This window comes from Aptenodytes forsteri, unplaced genomic scaffold, assembly GCF_000699145.1.
Source record: "Aptenodytes forsteri isolate BGI_AS27 unplaced genomic scaffold, ASM69914v1 Scaffold243, whole genome shotgun sequence".
In the NCBI taxonomy this organism is placed as follows: domain Eukaryota; kingdom Metazoa; phylum Chordata; class Aves; order Sphenisciformes; family Spheniscidae; genus Aptenodytes; species Aptenodytes forsteri.
Window position 1 is genome coordinate 1,694,596 of NW_008795314.1, and position 18,812 is coordinate 1,713,407.

The following is an 18,812-nucleotide window of genomic DNA, read 5'->3' on the forward strand; positions in this document are numbered from 1 at the left end:
TTAAAGTCAAAGATCTCCCACTTTCCCCTGTAAGCAGGTAGGCTGTACTTGAACCACGGTAGTGGCAAGCTGTCTTTGGGTTCAGGTGTCAGAGGTCTAATTTAAGAGTTCAGGTATAATGCAACAACAAATTTGTGACAACTTATTCTAGAAATGTTATACTAATTCCATTCTTTTCTAGACAGCATCTTTATTTTTGTCTTACCTTTTGAAGTCCTTTCTTCGGGGCATTCCCCCAGGAATTACAGGAGGAGCTGCTCTCTTGTGAAGCAGTATTATTCCACATATCTCCTTCTTCATCTTCCCACTGACTAGTACTGAGATTCACTTCATCCCCACCACTGCCCCAGCCTTCTTGCATAGATTTTGAAGCTGGAGGAAAGGAAAGAGGGAGAAGAAAAATCAGCTTCAATTTCCTTTTATACCATATCCAGTATGCTAACATTTGAGTTATTTTCAAGAGATATAGAGGTTCATCAAGTAGCTTAATTGGCATTAAAAGATAAGGACTCCGTCTCTGAAGCTAGCAAAAAAGAAAAGGTCTCTAAATACTTTGTAGAAAATAAAGTCCAGCAACAGCAAGTCTTTCTTTTTCCTGAACAAGTAAGATCTATGGTCATGGTCATTCCAGTCTCCTAGGAACAAGGAACCAAAAGTATGACCACACACTTGTTAAGTGCTATTTTGCTTTCAATGAATCTCACCATTTTAGCTGCCACATTCTTCCGACAAACAAAACCAAATTTCGAGGTCACGAACGGTCAGAAACTCGTTCCCATCTCAGAAGAATGGGATCTGAAAGGAGCACGTGGGCTGCAGGAAACACTTTACATTAAGTGATGAGGTTGTGTCACCTCGTTCCGTTTTACTCTGTTTACTCTGTTTAAAGCTGAGATTACTCATTTTAAGAACTCTCGCTCCTCTGTTCAGGTTTTCTGGGCCTTCTATCTCTCTCAGTATAGTATTTTGCAGGAGTGAAGCTTAAAGACTACCACAGCCAAAACAGAAGTCTAAAACAAGCACTGTAGCCATCAGGGCATTTAGAGATGGACTGTTTTTATCAAATAACATTAGTTAGGAATCGCAAAGCAGTAAATAGTTCAGGATGTTCCTGAACCTCTGAACAGTTTTACTAGCTGAAGAAGATATCCACTCCCTCAGTTTAAAAGAATAGAGAAGTTATGACTAGTCATTCTCAAGTGTTTCTCTTCCTCCCAAAATCAATCCTATCTTGACTGAGCTCAGTTGCTTCTCATCCCAATACAGGTTTCTTTTAGGCAGCGAGGGATAAGTACTGATTCACATTCTTCTGCAGTTTTATAGTTTCCTGCATCTCTACAATTTATACTATACTGCTGTTGAAGTACACAAAAATACTCTAAGGGACACCTGAAATTTACTGGATCGATACACTATATTAATATTTTTGTATGAATCTCGTATTGGGAATATCAACGTTTTGAGACAGCTAATGGAGTTTTAAGAAAGAAATTAAGATTTAAATGCACAGAAAATCAGAAGGAGCGCTGTTTAAAAATACTGGCAGAAGCAAACACACTTTGCTTTTTCCCCTCCAACCTCTTACGACAGTGACATCCACGCACGTACCTGGTTTGCACAGTGCTGGGGCAGCAGCTGGAGCATTTGTTCTTCCGTATGTCCCCGCCGACTCGGCAGGATTATCTCCCCACCCTGTACCACTGCTGGGGGGTTTCCCCCATGCTGAAGTGCCATTATCAACTGCAGCAGAAGGGGATGACGGCTCTCCCCAAGAAGCTTCAGTCTTTGTGTGGACAGTAGGCATTTCTCCCCAGCCTGCTGAAGCAAGGGGAAGGAGAGAAGAACAGTGATGAGAGGAAAGGTTTCTTTTGCCAATAATTTCTAAGATGGACATTGTATTAAAGTCTTTGTCTGGAAAAAGAATGCATGAACTAGTAAGTAGACACAGTGACTCTAATTAAGCATATAAAAAAAATCCCTTTGATTTAGTCTCAGAATATTTTTTCTTAGTTGAATACTAATGCCAAGCTGTCAAGAAAGAAGGAGTATTTTTCAACACAGCCAGGAGCAGTCAGGCTGCCAGGTGAGCCCCAGACCTGGTCCCAAGGGAGCAGTTGCTTCCAACGTGACTTCTCAGAGCAGACTGACCAGGGCTCGGGGAGCACATGGCAGCACTGCGAGCATGCAGGAGACCAGGACCCAAATCTGAGCTGGGCCTTGTTTCACTGAAAGATTTTAAGCTATTTTAATTCCTTTTAACTATTTACAAATTATCAGATCTCTTTTCTCAAGCCCTATGAGTAAGATGGTATTTGTTTGTTACCACTTTCAACGTAGATTATATATGTTATATGCATTCCTTAAAGCTTTTATTACAGCTCACGGTCGACTGTGTTCCCTACGTATCCCTTCATCACTGAGCCTCTACATTATAAAATATGATTTTTAAAGAGAACTAGACAAGACTGCAATTAGAATCTACAGTCAAAACACGAGGAATGGCAGGTAGAAGTCACTGTTTTCCTACAGAGTATTATTTTAACTCACTGAAAAACGTAAGCTACTATAAAGAAACTTAGTCTGGCTTGGCTTGAATGTAATGCGCTTAAAATCATATGACACCAATTTCAGCACTGAAGTCAAACACGGTTGACTGTTCCCTACGTATCCCTTCATCACTGAGCCTCTACATTATAAAATATGATTTTTAAAGAGAACTAGACAAGACTGCAATTAGAATCTACAGTCAAAACACGAGGAATGGCAGGTAGAAGTCACTGTTTTCCTACAGAGTATTATTTTAACTCACTGAAAAACGTAAGCTACTATAAAGAAACTTAGTCTGGCTTGGCTTGAATGTAATGCGCTTAAAATCATATGACACCAATTTCAGCACTGAAGTCAAATGCGCTAGGAACAACCACATAGCTTCTAAGTCCTAAAGAGCAACACTGACAAACACAGCAAAAGCACTGATTGAATTTAAAATGACCACTACCTCTTAAAAAAAAAGTTTTTTCTGAAGAGACACATTTGGATCACAGGTGGAGTTCAAGGTACTTTTTAAAAATATACAAAAAAGCCAGACGCATAACAGGCAAGAAAACAGAGTTTTAACATATACCTGGTATTAACCTGTTTTTCTACAATTATCACAAAAAGCATTACATCACATGACAACCGAGATCTCAAAAAGTATTGCAGAATCCAGTGCACTTGAAACTTCCACTGTTAATTAGGCTGCTAATTCAAGAACTTGCCCTCTTTTCATTGGAGAGTAATATTATTAAGTACGGGTATTTTATTCTGATCAACTGTTGCCCTGCCAAATCTGTAACTTCCAGCAGCTCACAACATGCAAACAGATCTAGTAAGAGAGAAACTTGGTTTCGCTACTTCCCCAAAAAGTGTATCATTACTGTTTTTAACAGATTTTCATTATTTAAGGACTAGATGCCGACTTTGCTGCAGCACTATTCCTTTTTTGCTCCCCAGTGCTATCTGCAAAAATACTCTGGAAAGGTTTCAAAGAGCAGAAACATAACATTTTCTGCAAACTGACACCTAGAGTAGGAAGAAAATGGCAAGGAAGTCACCACAAAAGAACTTTATTTGAAATAAATTAAACTAACTAGGCAATAGTGTTACACTGAGCAACAAGTCTAGCTAGATGTCTTTGTAGAACTTACTGATTTCAACAGAATTTCTGTTACTAGAAACTGCAGGCAACATACACCACCAACAGTAACTCAAACACTGGCTAGCAGTGAAAAAATCTCCTTTCAAACAGATGGGCTCATATCTGTCCACCACTCCAGTGTTCCCGTATTACATATTTATTTTAGGCTCTATTTCTTAAAGCAACTGCAGTTCTCTCAGATACTTATAAAAGTGTCTATGACATAAAACATATCCAAACTAAGCCTACATGTTCAGGACACGTAGCTTAATAAAGCTCCTTCACCACCAGCAAGATTCATTGTGTTTTAAAACATATGCCTGAAACAACCCAAAACTTCGCTTTCATTAAATTGATTTACATTTGAAACAAAAATACTGTATTCTAAGCTCTGTCAACGTATCTTAAATTTCTGGTTATTTTAAAGTGTGTACAGAAGACAAACTCGCAGACACACACATGTATGTATAGAAATGAACCACTACTTAACATGACAACTTCCTTGGCGTTGCACCTAAAATACTTATTCAAGCTTTCTGCTTGTATCTTTAAGCCAACTTTAATTAAGGAACGTTTTATTTGAATTTCTGCCTTACTACTCAGGAGGCAACCTTGTCAGACAACTGCATGTATTTAATCATATTGGCATCTGAAAAAGATTAACTGCAGGCAAATGAAACAGAAAACACAACATCTCTAAGGCACCAATTAGAATACAAATAGAGAGAGTGCAGAACACTAATACTTCCCTGAGTTCATGGAACTAATGGAAACTAATTCAATTTATGAAATCAACCTTAAAACACAATTCATATATTGAAAAGGCAAAGTGTGCTGGGTTATAGAATAAAAATTCAAAAGAACTGGTCCTTCTGTTGCTCTTCACTATAAATTCAACAGCATCGATAAAAGACCACGGATGTGTAATGTCCAAGTTATTTTGAGTTAAGTGCTTTAAATGCGCTGAGCAGTAAGTAATACGGGATTACAAATAATGAGGGAGCCAGCCTTTACTAAAAGAGAATACTTGCAAGTACCTAAAAGCAAACAAAATGCATCAACTAAAAGTTTTCAAAACTATCTTAACAGAGCAAATTAAGTGCAGGAAATTAGTAAATAAAACCTGAAGGCTGCTGGAGAAATAACTTGTGCACCGCAAAAATTAACCCGTATGTAAATTCCAGAGTACTTCTCAATTATGAGCCTGTTTCCCCCTCTGCATTAAGTACCTGCTGTCTTAATGTTACTACCTCTGTGCTACCTTTTTATGACTCCATGTTAGAAACTTAAAAAGGTGAATAGTTACATTTTTGAATGAATGATGCAAAATTCCACACGTGAAAGAAGAAATTTACTTTGTATTCTCCAAAGGACTCTTCTTTTTAAACAAGGTTTTCCCTCAATTTTTAAAATAACCCAGTATGCTTCATATTTGAAACAGACACAGGTGGAATATTGGTTCAAACAGTTTGTAGTCCCAACAGCTTGCCTCTGGCAGCGTGATGCTTTCCAGTACTGTATCATATACCTCACAATAAAGGCAGCTCACAAACAGCATTACAGTGGGTTGAATGAACGCAAGAAGCTACTTTTAAGTTCCTTTACACAGCTGTTTGGAAGGAAAACACCTTCACAGTGGTCTCAAAATCTGAACCTGCCTAACGTTTTCAAAATTTCTGCTCAGAGAAAACTTACTATTTTCTTTATGAAAATAATATGCATTCAGGCTTTCCTGAGAAAAAGCTCCATGCCTTCAAAAGATCTGCATGAATGTTGTTTTGCAACAGAATGAGCTCCGTTAAAGGGTTCTTTGGCAAGAAAGTGAGGTTTCAATACTGAAGTTTTTAAACACTCTTAAAATTGCAAGAAACAAAAAGATCACAGTGAGTAATAAACATGGACACATTGGCAGAGCTTTGTTTTATGGAAATAAAAACATAATTAACACTGGGCCACAGCCAACAGGAAATCCTCAAGGGAAAGTGAAATGTTAACTAAGCTGTGGCAGGATGCAGTTGTTTTCCCTCAAAATAACCCTATAGCCATTTGGATGGCAGAAATTGTTTTCCTTGAAGTTGTTTGGTCCATGATAAATACCAGAGCATATGACTACAACACAGGCAAACCAAAATATTAGAACCTTCTGTAAGATGAAAAAGGAAGAAATTAGGTACAAAAGAGATTGTTTACTAAATTGTCACCAGTTAGTCCACTAATAATAGAAAAGAAATAAGCTATAAGGGGGTGTGTGTGTGTGTAAAAGGGAGGGTTATATATATATTTAAGGGTCACTTGTAACCCTTAACCTTTCAAGTCTTCGTTTTCTCAAAGATACTCCAGTTCATGCAGTGGAGCTCCACGCCTTCGTATCTCACTCAGCATTAGGGAAGCTCTTATTTGGCTTTCAGCAATGAGATCAACCTTGTGTGAAAATCTCAGTATCGCCTGGCTGTCCCTCAGAACTTGGCTGTTAGAGGGCTGAGCACCCACAACGGGATTTTTGGTTTTTACATGAGCATCCTAAAGGAGCTCAAAGTTGATCTGGTTTCAAATCCATTCTGATGAAAGTTCAAAGTAAGGAAAACACATCACTTGCATTCCCTGTTTCACATAAATTAGACGCTATGAATGACATGTAAGTTGCCACTGAGACAATGGCACAGGATTATTAAAGGAACAAAGAGATCTTCAGAACTTTCAGAATTTAGACCTGGTTCAGTTTTTAAAAAACTTAAGCTCCTTGCTCTCTAGGAACCACAAAGACCTTAATTTTTGACCTAAAATCTCCATAGGGAAGCCTACATCATCTTTTGTCGTTTCTTTACTCAGCCGGAGGACGGGCGGCTGGAACCCTGCCAGGCTCTACCTATTAGTGGGAAGAGGGAACATCAAGCCCACTCCTCAGCATTTGGAGGAAGGATCTGGTGCCGTTTGGGATCCAAAAATCTTTTAATCATTCCTGTTTGCAAAACCTCTTCTCACTTCTTATTCCCCTTGTATCAAAGTTACAAGAGTTAAAAGAGCTAGTAAGAATTATGCACAAGTAATTTAGATCAAAATTGAATCTAAATCAAAACCACTAGCTTTCTGCTCGTCTTTCTAAATAACTCAGCAGTGGTTTGGGAGCAAGCCGCTATAACCAGAAAGGACTACATTTATCACATTATCTATCCCCTTTTTTTGTTTCCGACAGAAAAAGAAACTCCTTAGAGCATTATGCATTGTCATCAAGTGTGTACCAACATCTGCTTCCCATCAATAGCTTTTAAGTTTTGTATTCAAAGAATTTTGAGAACTTCTGGGGATGGGTGACAAATTGAATAACAAGACTGTAACTTGGCCTCCATTTCTAAACTAATATAGTATAAACTTAAAACCCAAAAGGGACTTCCACTCCTTTGTGAACAGCTAACTAGTGCTGTACAGCGAAATTAAAACCCACTTCTTTGCTTTCAGGATGCATGACTGTGCCATCTTACAGCTACGCCATGCTTCCCTACTTATACAGGAACAGAATCCATGATTTCTTATTCATGATATTCCCTGAATAGTAGCGAATCATAAAAATGATTGGCAAAGCATGTCTTGACCCATGCAGAAGACAAAATGCCAATGGTAACTACTTAGTTCAAGTGTTGTAAGATTTTAGATGAGCACTTAACCTGTGCCCTATGGCACAGCCCTTAATTACACAATCACGTTTTGCATGGAAATACTGTACATGGGAAAGAACTGTCGTTGGATGCAATTTGGTTGTGGATTACAGAAGTCTCCTGGCTCCAGGATTCTTGTCTCCCTTTCTGCAGAGGTTGGAAATGCACAGCCAACGGGACAGGGAATTGGAGTAGGAAAAAATAAGGTTAAACAGCACGACAACAAACTGCAAGCCCATGTCTGTGTCGTAGGAAAGCCGCGCATTACTTGCTTCTCATCTTTTAGCTGTCCCAGATGGGACATGATTTGTAGATGTTTTAAGTCTGTGTACATTTCCACAAAGACCAACAGGATATTGCTCTACAGCTGCTATGTGCTATACGCGGTGTTAAAAATAGGTTTCCTGCACATTGAATGAGGAAGCAAATAGGGTCATTTTAAACTACATTTTTTGCACTCTCTGTGTAAGATAAGCACAAGACTAGCCCCTCTCGGGCACAGTCAAAGGTAAAGACGGGCATAACACAAAGTCACACGGGACTGCTCCTAGCTTCCATTTGCAGATTAGACAATAATCCTTCAAAATATTTCCATGTATGGCCTTTGTATCTGTACCTATGTACACAACTGTAACCATACGTAAGCAAAAATACACAACAAAAGGCCTAACTTATGCCCTCAACAACTTGATGTAAATTTTAAAATCAGAACCGTATTTTAAATTGTCTTCACTATTACTCAGTTTATCCTCTTTCTTGCGTGCTGCCTTAAGTATATTCAGAGAGTTGGTTTTGCTTTAGTATCTTAGAACCTTTCTAATGAACATTTTTGCAAGACACACAATACTGTCATTTTAACCTATTCATGTGGTAGTTTGAGTGGATGGTTACAAATTAATAAGCAGTTCTCTGTCTGCATAAACATACTACATCAAAGAAACCCCTCCTTTGCTACCGTCTATTCTCTAGAGGAATCACTGTAGATTAACACCAGTTTTTAAATTCCATTTTCAAAATCTGAAGGACTCGGAACAGTAAGTTTTCCTCTGCAAGGTGTTAGATTATTTGAATAGCATTAACCATACATTGCTGTATGTGAACAGTTTTACAAGCACCGATGTAATCTTCCAAAAATCAGCTTAACAAAAAAAAACAACCCCAAAACTCCACCCAAAACCCCACCCCAAACCCAACCAAAAACCCACTTTCACGGTATCTCCACTACAATTCAGAAATTTGAATTGTCAGTTTCATGGGTAAAGTTTTAAAGGTGGATGAAATAAGTTTAAGGTTAACAAATTATAGATCACGTATATTGGACTGACCAAGTACAAACCTATTTAAAGATTTCTCCTTCTGGAGCACGTTATTTTCTTAAAATAGATACTTTCAACTGTTAAAATATTTGACCAGAGTAGGGAACATGAGGCTATTTTTACACAGACATTACAGTAAGTTTGAATTATTTCAAAACATCAAAGAGAAAAATGATGGAAATAAGAGAAGTAGAACAAATCCCACTTGGAGGGGTTAAAAAGTCAATATTTAGCCATGACCAAGACGAAACAAAAACTTGGAGACAAAAATCAGATGAAGAATTTCAAAGAGCACTGCAAGATTAGATTTATTTTGAGAAGTCTGTGGTCATAATATGAGCAGGGCTGCTAGTAACATTTAAATAACCTTCCCCCTAAGCATTTTTCTCATTTTTTCCCCATTTTTATTCCTTGCTGCTTGTCTACAACAGTACCTTGTCTTTTCCTAGATGCCTAAAAACTTGTCTTTGGAACACAGCTGAAGTTAAAATCACTTTTCCCAGCCACCCTGAATATTAACATCTTTAACCAATTCAGCTTTACGAGAATCACATAAAAGTCCAGGACACTACCCGTGCTTGAGACCTGAAGTATGGAAGAGAACCGTTTCTTCATAAAAGACAACAAACAGAAGACAGAGAAACAGCAACAGCCTAGATTCATGCAACCGTTAAAAAAACATCTGTTGCCAAGAGGTACGGTTTGCAGAAACTAAACAGATGCATATTGTCTAAACAAGACAAAGACTGAGCAATGGTCACAGAAGACAAGTCAGAGAAAAAAGGTTAGCAAAAGGACCCCAAACTCTCAAATGGTTGAATTAAAAGAAGGTGCTACGTAACTGTGGAAGAGCTGACAAAATAAATATGGATCAACAATCTAAGGACCTAGCGTATTATTGACCAGATATTGTTTCAAGCCTTTCTTACATTCACTTGGACTATGGAAGCTTGTGTCTCAGGTTCCATGGGTTCTGTCCTCAGGACGAGAAGTTACTGCTTCAGAGTAAATGAATAAACTTATTCTATGACATAAATACAGGGTTTCTATCTTTAATGTGTAACTGCACACTGATCAGGCCAGACAGCGTTCAGTAATCGGTACTGGTATAAAGTATCTTATAAAACTATTTTCATACCTGGACCAAGCAGCGGGGACCGGTTCGGCTGGGCACTTGACTGGTGCGATGGCTGAGGTTCAACCATATTTGTGTTGATAATGGTGCTAGTGGTGGTGGTATTGGTTGTGGTACTGCTCTGAATGATAGGATTATTTCTATCCCACATGTTTACAGTCTTGTTGTTGTTGTAATTTGGGTCGCCCCAAGCTGAGGTACCATCATCGATTTCCATCTTGCGGCGAATGGACGGTGGAGATGGCTCTTCCCAGCCAGTTGCCTCACAGTTCTCTTTTTGTTTGGCTGGCACTGGCCCACCAACCCACCCTGACCCCGTCTGTTTTACAGAAGCAGCTCCTCCCCAGTTACTCACATTGTTGTCCTGGGGTTTATTAGCCCAGTTTTGTTGGGGGCCTGGCTTTAAAGATTCCCCCCAACTTGTACCTGTATTAGCCTTGCTGTTTGTGCCATTTCCCCAACCACTGGTCCCAGACCTTGTGGAATCATTCCAACCAGACCCTGATCTATTGTCAGAATCCCATCCAGATCCATTCTTCTTCCCATCACCCAAGTGTCCAGGAACAGATGATGAATCTGTCCAATCTCCACCTCCTGAAGTCCAGCTTGGATTTGATTTCTGTCCATCTCCCCAGTTTTGAGATTTGGGTTTCTGAGGTTCACCCCAGGTAGGCGATTTGTCCTCCTGATTTGCGGTCCCACTCCAAGCGTGGCCGCTTTTGGCAGCAGCAGCATTATTAACAGTAGTAGAGCTTGCTGACTCTCCCCATCCCCCTGGGCCATTTGGTGCTTTGTTGTTATTGTCTCCCCAACCTGTATTTGTTGGAACAGCTGCCGGTGGAGAGTTGACCCACCCAGATACTGAAGAGGTATTTGTACTGTTCATGATGGACCCATCGTTCTTCCCCCCTGAGTTTGAAGATTGAGTAGCTGCACAACCCCAGGCCTCTGTTCCATTGTCATTCTTTCGTTCAGACCTTGGGGACTCTTCAAATTCCCAGGCAGTGTTTTGCTTTACAGGGGTCTGTCCCCACCCCGTATTGGACAGGACCCTGGGGTCAAGGTCATTTCTTGGCAACTGAACTTGCCCTTGGTCTATCATCCCTTTGTCTCTCCTCCTGCCCTCTCCAGCCCCCTCCCTCCCAGTACTGCCTTCGTTTTGACTGCCACCGCTGTCGTTACTTCCTTCGCTAGCTGTGGTGCCAGATGCTGCAGCTTTGGCCCAAGAGTTTATTTGTTCATTGCCCTGCTGCATGGCAGGATTCGGACTGGTAACACTAGAGCTATCCCACCCTGTTGATCCTTTCCCGTTGATGTCGCTATTGGAATGCTGGTTTGGGGGCTTGCCCCATTCACCGTTCACACCGTTACTGGTGTTACGGTTGGGGTGGCCCCAAGCTCCAGAATGCATACTACCAACACCACTGTTGCCACTGCCCCTGCCCCACGCTAGTACCCCAGGACCAGAAGGAGGCCCCGAATCCCACGCGCTCGCTCCGTTTCCTTCCTTTTGCACAGCACTGCTGGATCCATTTTGTTTAGCACTTAATGCTGAGTTCACAGTGTCTCCATTCCCCTGACTGAACCCAGAATTGCTGTTTCCTGTGGCAGGATTACCTGGGGACATCCCCCACACTGAACTGCCCATTCCTTCACCACTGCCCCCGCTGACTTGAGAAACTGATGTTCCGTTAGCACCAGGAAGGCCTTGCAGGTGGGGCGGGATGATGGCCCCCATACCAACAGCCATTCCCCAGTTCGGCAGTCCATTTGTCTGCATTGCATTGATAGGGTTTGGTGAAGAGTTCATGGGGTTAGTGTTATTTGGTCCATCAGTGTTAAGGTTCTGAGGTTGTACGCTGAAAGACACATTCTGAGAAGTGGACGTTTGTGGTTCTGTGCTCTCTTGAGGCAGCAAGTTTCCCCAAGCACCTAAGGTGCCTGTTGGGTTCCCATTCTGGTTGCCCATGTTCTGACCTATGGCACTGACTGGACTGCAAATACTGGAAGGGTTGCCTGCTCCCACAGTTCCTTCATGTCCAAGTACAGGCCAGGCAGCTGGATTGGCATTAGGGTTAAGGTTAAGATTAATGCCAGCATTCGAGTTGGAAGCACCCCAGCAGTTCTGACTTCTACCATCTCCCATCACGTTGTCCATCTTTCCATCCCCACCACTGGCAGAGCAGTGAGCTAGGCCAGAGCTGGAGCCCGCAGCCACACCCCACACCCTGGCCGAGTTGCCGTTACCGTTTGCTCCACCAGCTCCAAGGGCACTCTGGTTAGAAGTGCTTTGGACGAGTGCTCCGTTGGCGCCATTATTGCCATTAGTTTTCTTTGTATGTCCAGTGAAGTTGCCTTGGGCACTCCCTGTAGCCATGCTACTGTTCTCTGAGCCACAGTTGGAGGCAGAGTCAGTGTCTGTAGTACATTCTGAGGCAGACTCAGTCTCAGCTCCGGTAATGGAAGGCCACGCTTCCTTGTCAGTCCTGTCTATTATCACTTTATCCCAGCTGCAGTTGCCTTCACTCCTGAAAGCGGGCTGCTGTCCCCAGTGGGAATTCTCATAATGGTCTCCCAATCCACTGTGGCTGAGATCTGAAAGGATCCAATAAGGTTAAAAATGAGTCCACTGATCAAGCACTGCAAAAGCCCTCTATTAAGTATTATTTTACATTGCCAGTTACAACACTGCTTTCTGCTAAAATTTAGAGTACATTCTCTAACATAACACAGTAATTTTCCTCACTACAATAAAGCGCGATGCTCATATTTAGGTTTTTTTTTTTAATCTGGCAAAACTCTCAATTAAAATAATGGAACAATTCTATTTTAGAACAGAGCAACAAAAGTGTTTTGTATCCCTTAGTGCACTAGTAAAAATAGTAAGCAGGCAATAAGTAAGGATAGCAAATACACTAATCTATGTGAAAAAGCTAAAAAGCAAATTTGGAAAAAACGCAGAAGACTATCTAGCAGACTCTTACCATTTATTTTGACTCAATTCTCATTCTTCAGAGAAACACAAAGAAAGAGCATCCAATAAAAAAATGTAAAATGTCTGCCTGCCCTTAGATATTACATACACACCCACATCACACTCAACACACTAAATTCATACTGCATTTAGGTTTTCAACCCTTCCTGTAAATAAAGGAACAAATACGGACAGCCACCTTTACTATTGAGTGTCAATTATACATTTAAACACCACTACTGTAAACATTTTAGCAGAGAACTCCGGTATTTCTAAATAACAGGCAGTTTTGTCAAGAAACGTAGCTCTTAAAGGATTTACATGTGGTTCAAACATTCTTTTGCACTTGCACATACAGTCCAATTTCTCACCCAAACCAATGAAAATCAGTGCTATGCTGTACAGATGCTCAGACGACAGTCTTTTCAGAGCACCTCCCACATCCTCAAACACAGATGCTAATCCAAAAAATTAAACAAAAGCTCTTGAGCATCTAATTGCTTGCTAGGGTACAAAGTTAAACTGGAAGACACAACACTTCTCATGCTAAGAACTCAAGCTTAGTTCAAGTTTTTGCATTTGCTTTCCATCCCAATTGCTCTCTACAAGATTTTTAGTACAGATTACTCCTTTTAGTTTCTTTTGATGGGAATTTTATAGCAAGTAATTCAGTCTGATCCTAGGGGTATGTACTAGAGACGATCTGCAGAACAGCTCCTCTTAACTGGTGTCTAAATAAGGGAGAAAACTGCACATATGTAAGTTAGAAATTTTGGATGTCAATTATTTTTACTTGCTGTAAATCTGCAGAAACATGACTTTAATTTTTTATTATTTGAATAATATTTTGTGGGGAAGATGTATGCAACAAATCTCTCAAATAAGCTGTTAACAGTGGATGCCTAATATGCATTAATTTAAATCACAAATATTTTGGTGTGATTAGCTCCTCTAACTGCCTCCAATTAGAGGTATTCCAATACTGCAAAAAAATTGTTCCAAGAATAAAAAAAGCTTGCTCTCTTTGACAAATAATATTTTGTGGGGAAGATGTATGCAACAAATCTCTCAAATAAGCTGTTAACAGTGGATGCCTAATATTCATTAATTTAAATCACAAATATTTTGGTGTGATTAGCTCCTCTAACTGCCTCCAATTAGAGGTATTCCAATACTGCAAAAAAATTGTTCCAAGAATAAAAAAAGCTTGCTCTCTTTGACAAAGTCTTCTTATTCACATATTTCACCTGTAGCTTTTCAAGAAAGGGGGGTGATTATTTGGTTGCCTCATGAAGATTTATCAAGATGAAGAAAGAACACACTAAACCAGGACAGATTGCATCTTGCCTTTTTTTTTTTTTTTAATTCAATTGAAGCAAAAGTATGAATGTTAGAGAAAGGAAGGGAAAACAGTCTTAGCTCATCACCTGTCTTCTCATGATGCTAGGAAAAGCCTTACGTTTCACAGAAAGAGCTAAATAATTGACATGTGTATGACAAATCCAAGAGAGTATGAAAGGAGCCACTTGGATTTACCTGGATTCTCTCCCCTACATGCAATGGATAGAAAGGAAGAAAGCATCATGTTATTCCTGGATAAAACCTACTGGTTACATTACAGAGCTAAGGAAAAAGGTTGAAAGTTTTACCTGATAATCTAGGTTTGCTAGACAGGTGTTAAATAGAGACCAGAATCCCAGATAAGGCACGGAAGGGAAAGGAAGCCTGTGAAATTACTTTAAAAGGGTCAACAGGGTCAGAAAAATGAGCCAAGCAGCATTCTTAGCAGAGTAGGAATGAACAAAGGAAAAAAGCAGCGGCAGTCCAGGCCAGAAGATAAGAAGTTGAGGCAACCAAAGAATCAGATAAGAGGAGTTATGCGAGATTTTTTTTCAACACTGTGGGTGGTGAGATTCAGCACTACATTTGAGACGTGACAGAAAGATTTAAAGGTAGCTTGAAATAATTGTTCCAATAAAAAGGTCTTGTCAAAGCCAAAACCTAAGCTACGTGTGCAAGTGCCGGGGAGAACGATGGTGCTGCCCAAGGCAAGCGAGAGTGTCTGTGCAGGGCAGGTTTGTGAAGAAGCATCAAGAGCACAGTGCAAGACGTCTCAATACTCACAAAAATGGCACAAAGACTGACAAGATGAGATGAAAGGGAGCTGCTTGTTTAATAATTTCTTTTTCTTCCTCCTCTCCCCCAAAGATGGTGGTTAAAGCAATGCTCAAGTTTGAGAGCACTTCGGAGACAGAAAGTAAAGGGAAGGGGTGGGAATGGAAGAGGAAGATGACAAAACAGCTTAGAAAGGTTCTTGAGAGTAGGGAGCAAAATGGTTCATTAAGTAAGATACCAGGATTTTGAAGAGCAGTCAGAGAAACAAGAAGGGGGAAAAAAAAAAATATGAGGGGGAAGAACTATAAAGACCAAGAGATGACCATGTTAAAAGCAGAAAATGGCCAAGTGCCTCAGCTTGGATAAGCACATCTACTCCAGACAGTATCACACCAAGTATGTTTGGCTTGGAAGCAGTGCACATGCAGCTCAAACCCCTCTGCTTTTCAAGGTTTTGCAACTCCGTAATTACTCCCTTTCGTGCACCATCAGCATAGTTCCTTTTACTGCAATTCAGATTACAACCTCAACAACAACCACTGACTAATCAGAAAGTGGTTACTCTGCTAGGGATTACAGTAATATTTTTAGGTGACATAAAAGAAGCAAGCCCTCTCTTGAGCAGCAGCGTACCTGTGCCGTGCCTTCCCTGCTCTGGAGTCAGCAGGACCACGCTGGTACCTTTCGCAAGTCATAGATTAAAAAAAAAGCAGCACAAAAACAAGAGGCGTGTAATAACTTCATAGCATCCAAATATTTACTGGAACAATTGGTCCTAACACCAAAGGCTGCTGCTATAAAACTTGTAAGAAACAGGACAGATAAAGGGAATGAAAAAAAATTTCACAATATAAACAGAAAGCTGCAAAAACTGTGACTGTGCTGCTGAACAAACATAACAGAGTTTGAGTGCAGAACTGATCCTGAAGAGAGGACTTTTTATATTCTCGCCTCTAGAAGCAAATAACCAAAAGACACTTTTCCATTTTCTCTAGACTAAAAGGAGTTCATTCCTATACATTAAATAACTAGTAACACAGTCCTACTTAATCCATAAGGACTTTAAACATTTGGGAAAAATAATGAAAGGAAAATATTTTCTGTGATTAAATCTAGAGAATTTTTTAGTTTGTTTGAGGGGTTTTTTTTGAACACATAGATTTCCTCCAACTTTCTAGGAAACCAACTCTTCATAGAAATTGCAAATATTTTCTTTTATTTTCAAAGCTGTTAAGACTGAAATGGGAAACCCATTTAAAAAATTCTTAAGAATCAGTTCCTCTTTATTTATGCAAAGATCAGAAATAAAAGCACTGTAGTCCATCAGAAGCATTTCTATCCTTCCTCTGTGAACTGAGCAAAGATTTTAAACAAGGCATCAGGAACAGGAACCGCGGGTATTTTATGTTAGCAAATCCTAGTGCTGGTACACTGCAAAGTGAAATTGGTTTTTAAATTAATACTTTGTGTTTGAAAATTTTAATTATGCATCTTCTATAAAATATGATTCCCTTGATTAACAACATATCTTCAGCAATCAGGAAGGACAAATTAATCTGACACCAACAGTAACAGGTCAAATTTGTTTTAAACAAACATAACTTCTGTTAAATTGCTGTAAATGCTACGATTCTGTAAATCGTACATGCTACTTGAAAAATGCACAGCTTTGATCAGTGTTACCAATAAGCATGAGGGTTTTGTTTTGTTTTTAAATCATATCCTTAATGGGATGGGAGGAGATTGCTGGTGTTATTACATACTGTACCCAACATACTTTACCAACTTCAATGTAGTACTTATTAAAAATAGAAAACATTTTTGGCTGTGTTTGATAATGAATATGAATAATTAGTTGCAAAATTAGTTTAAAGTTTACACAGATTACAAAGGTAAAGTATGAGTAGAGTGAAATGGGAGAAGCTGTTGAATGCATTTCTTAGAAAAGCAAAATACTTTGCCTGCACTAGCAGTTTACCCAAAGCTTCAATCCTCCTCTGAAAATGTCATTTACAATAATATTTCTTTTCATTTTTGTTCAGCTGAGTTAAAGTAACTGTATCTTCATAACATCCATTGCAGTAATGAGTTCGAATGCTGCGCAGTAAAATTATGCATCCTGAACTATAATATAACATTCAGCTGATTTAGGAACCGAAGTATGGAGAGGGTGCGAAATGGCAAAGCCTGGGATAAACTTCTAATGAGAACCACGTTATTAATAAGTTTTGCTCATCCAATTTTAAATCAGATCTAATAGTGAGTCCTTCTCTTATTACTAGTTTTATTTTTCAGTTCATGTTAGTCAGCATAACAACAACCAGATTCATTGGCTCGTCCTGTTGTGCCCAAAGGACAGATTACAGACGACGTTGTTGTTTGCTTTGACATGCAGAAGACAGAAAAATCCCGAAGGCCAGTGACAGTCCTACAGGGGATTTTGCTTGTCACACAAAGGTTAGTGATTCTGAGTAGGAAGTCAAGAAGAAAAGGGCAAATTACTTTCTCCCCCCAAAAGAAACAGTTTTCAAATCAACATGAGATCTATAAAAAACTATACATGATTTTTTCTAAATCTTAATTAAATCCGAATTGCCAGAAACATTTTAAGTGCTAGATCAAATGTAGGCTAATTTCATAAAAGAAAAAGAAAAAAATGACACAAGCATCTATTCTGAAGAACGAAATATAATAAAGTAGAAAATCTGGGAATTGTAGTGCTAATATTTCAGGTTACCTGCTACATCCAGCTCTATGCATACGCTGTCTGAGGCTGAGGACAAATTTGAAAACTGTCAGCTATTTGAAGCCACTTACGAAGCTAACTTACAAGTCTCATAGATGTTAGGAAGCTGAAATAGCGTTCATAATGTGGAAAGACAGAAAAGAGATGGAAGCACTGAATAAAGCAGCTTTATTTATTTTAAAACTAAACCACAGTTAAGTACACAAGTGGGAAAGCCTGTTATCCCATTTTAATTTTCTGCACTACGACATTAAAACGTAGTTCCTTTCCTCTGATGCTGAAAGCTTTTAAATGCATTAAGAAAACAAGCAAAAACAAACACCATTTTTCATTATTAGTAGAGATTCCACTAAATGCTACCTCTCCAAAACAAAAGCAGCAGTAGAAAACACCAAATAATTGCATTTTTCTGCTCAGTGCAACATATCTTTAGCAAGCAGCTCACTGCGAAGACGCCATTTTATCAAACCTGAAATGCAGCCAAAAGCTTAGGACGCTGTGCTGCTGCTCTCTCTCTGAAATGTTATGTAATAAATTGATTTAACAGAAGCAGATGCTATTTTCTCAGGGTTAGGGTTACTTTCTCTCTTTTTTTGGCTCTAAAAAGGGCTGATGGGTAATAAAATACCTGAAGAAAGGAGCCGCCCAACCATCCTAGGAGACGCTACATTGTGTGCAGAGCTGTTTCTACTCCTGCATCTACGTTCTCCAGGGCTCTCGGCTTCAATATGTCGGCTGTGTACAGTGTGAGCCTCATCCTGTAGAGCTGCCAAGAAAATCTCTCTGTGCAAGCGTGCGCCCAGACAACCTGCAAGCTCGGTCGGGCCTCGGTTGCACTGGCTATGGAAATGCCCTTTCCACGCACAGCCCTCCTCCCCCTTCCCCTCGCTCCGCTCCTTAACTCTAGGTGAAGGTATGAACAGAGTAGGATTTTTAAGCTTTGATTATCTAATTGCAGCTGACACTAAACCGATCTTCCTTCCTCTTTAAATTCTTTCAACTGTCACAAAACATTTTCACTTCAGGACCCAGCTACAATTAGCACCCTAGCTGCTTTTCTCCCGCTTTTGAAAGTCAGCCAAGAGAAGACGCGGGCGCAGCCTCCCGCCCAGCGCCCTCCTCCCTGCCCCGACGACAGCTCCTGCCTCCCGCGCCCCGCGTCCTCCTCCCTGCCCCAACGACTGCTCCCACCGC

General features: G+C 40.0%; 1 protein-coding gene across 2 annotated transcripts in view; it reads right to left on the bottom strand.

The window, feature by feature from the left end:
* TNRC6C (trinucleotide repeat containing 6C) overlaps positions 1-18,812 on the bottom strand; it is a 96,583-nt gene that overhangs the window by 29,564 nt on the left and 48,207 nt on the right. Inside the window, exons 1-4 of one of the 2 annotated variants that reach the window (XM_019472111.1) lie at positions 18,247-18,451; positions 9,787-12,378; positions 1,609-1,818; positions 206-372 (exon numbers count right to left, since the gene is read on the bottom strand). In XM_019472111.1, coding sequence (XP_019327656.1) covers positions 206-372; positions 1,609-1,818; positions 9,787-12,378; positions 18,247-18,271 — 2,994 coding nt within the window. In that variant the 5' untranslated portion in view covers positions 18,272-18,451. Of the gene's footprint in view, positions 1-205; positions 373-1,608; positions 1,819-9,786; positions 12,379-18,246; positions 18,452-18,812 lie in introns of those variants that run through there. The other variant, XM_019472110.1, reaches the window with a different exon arrangement.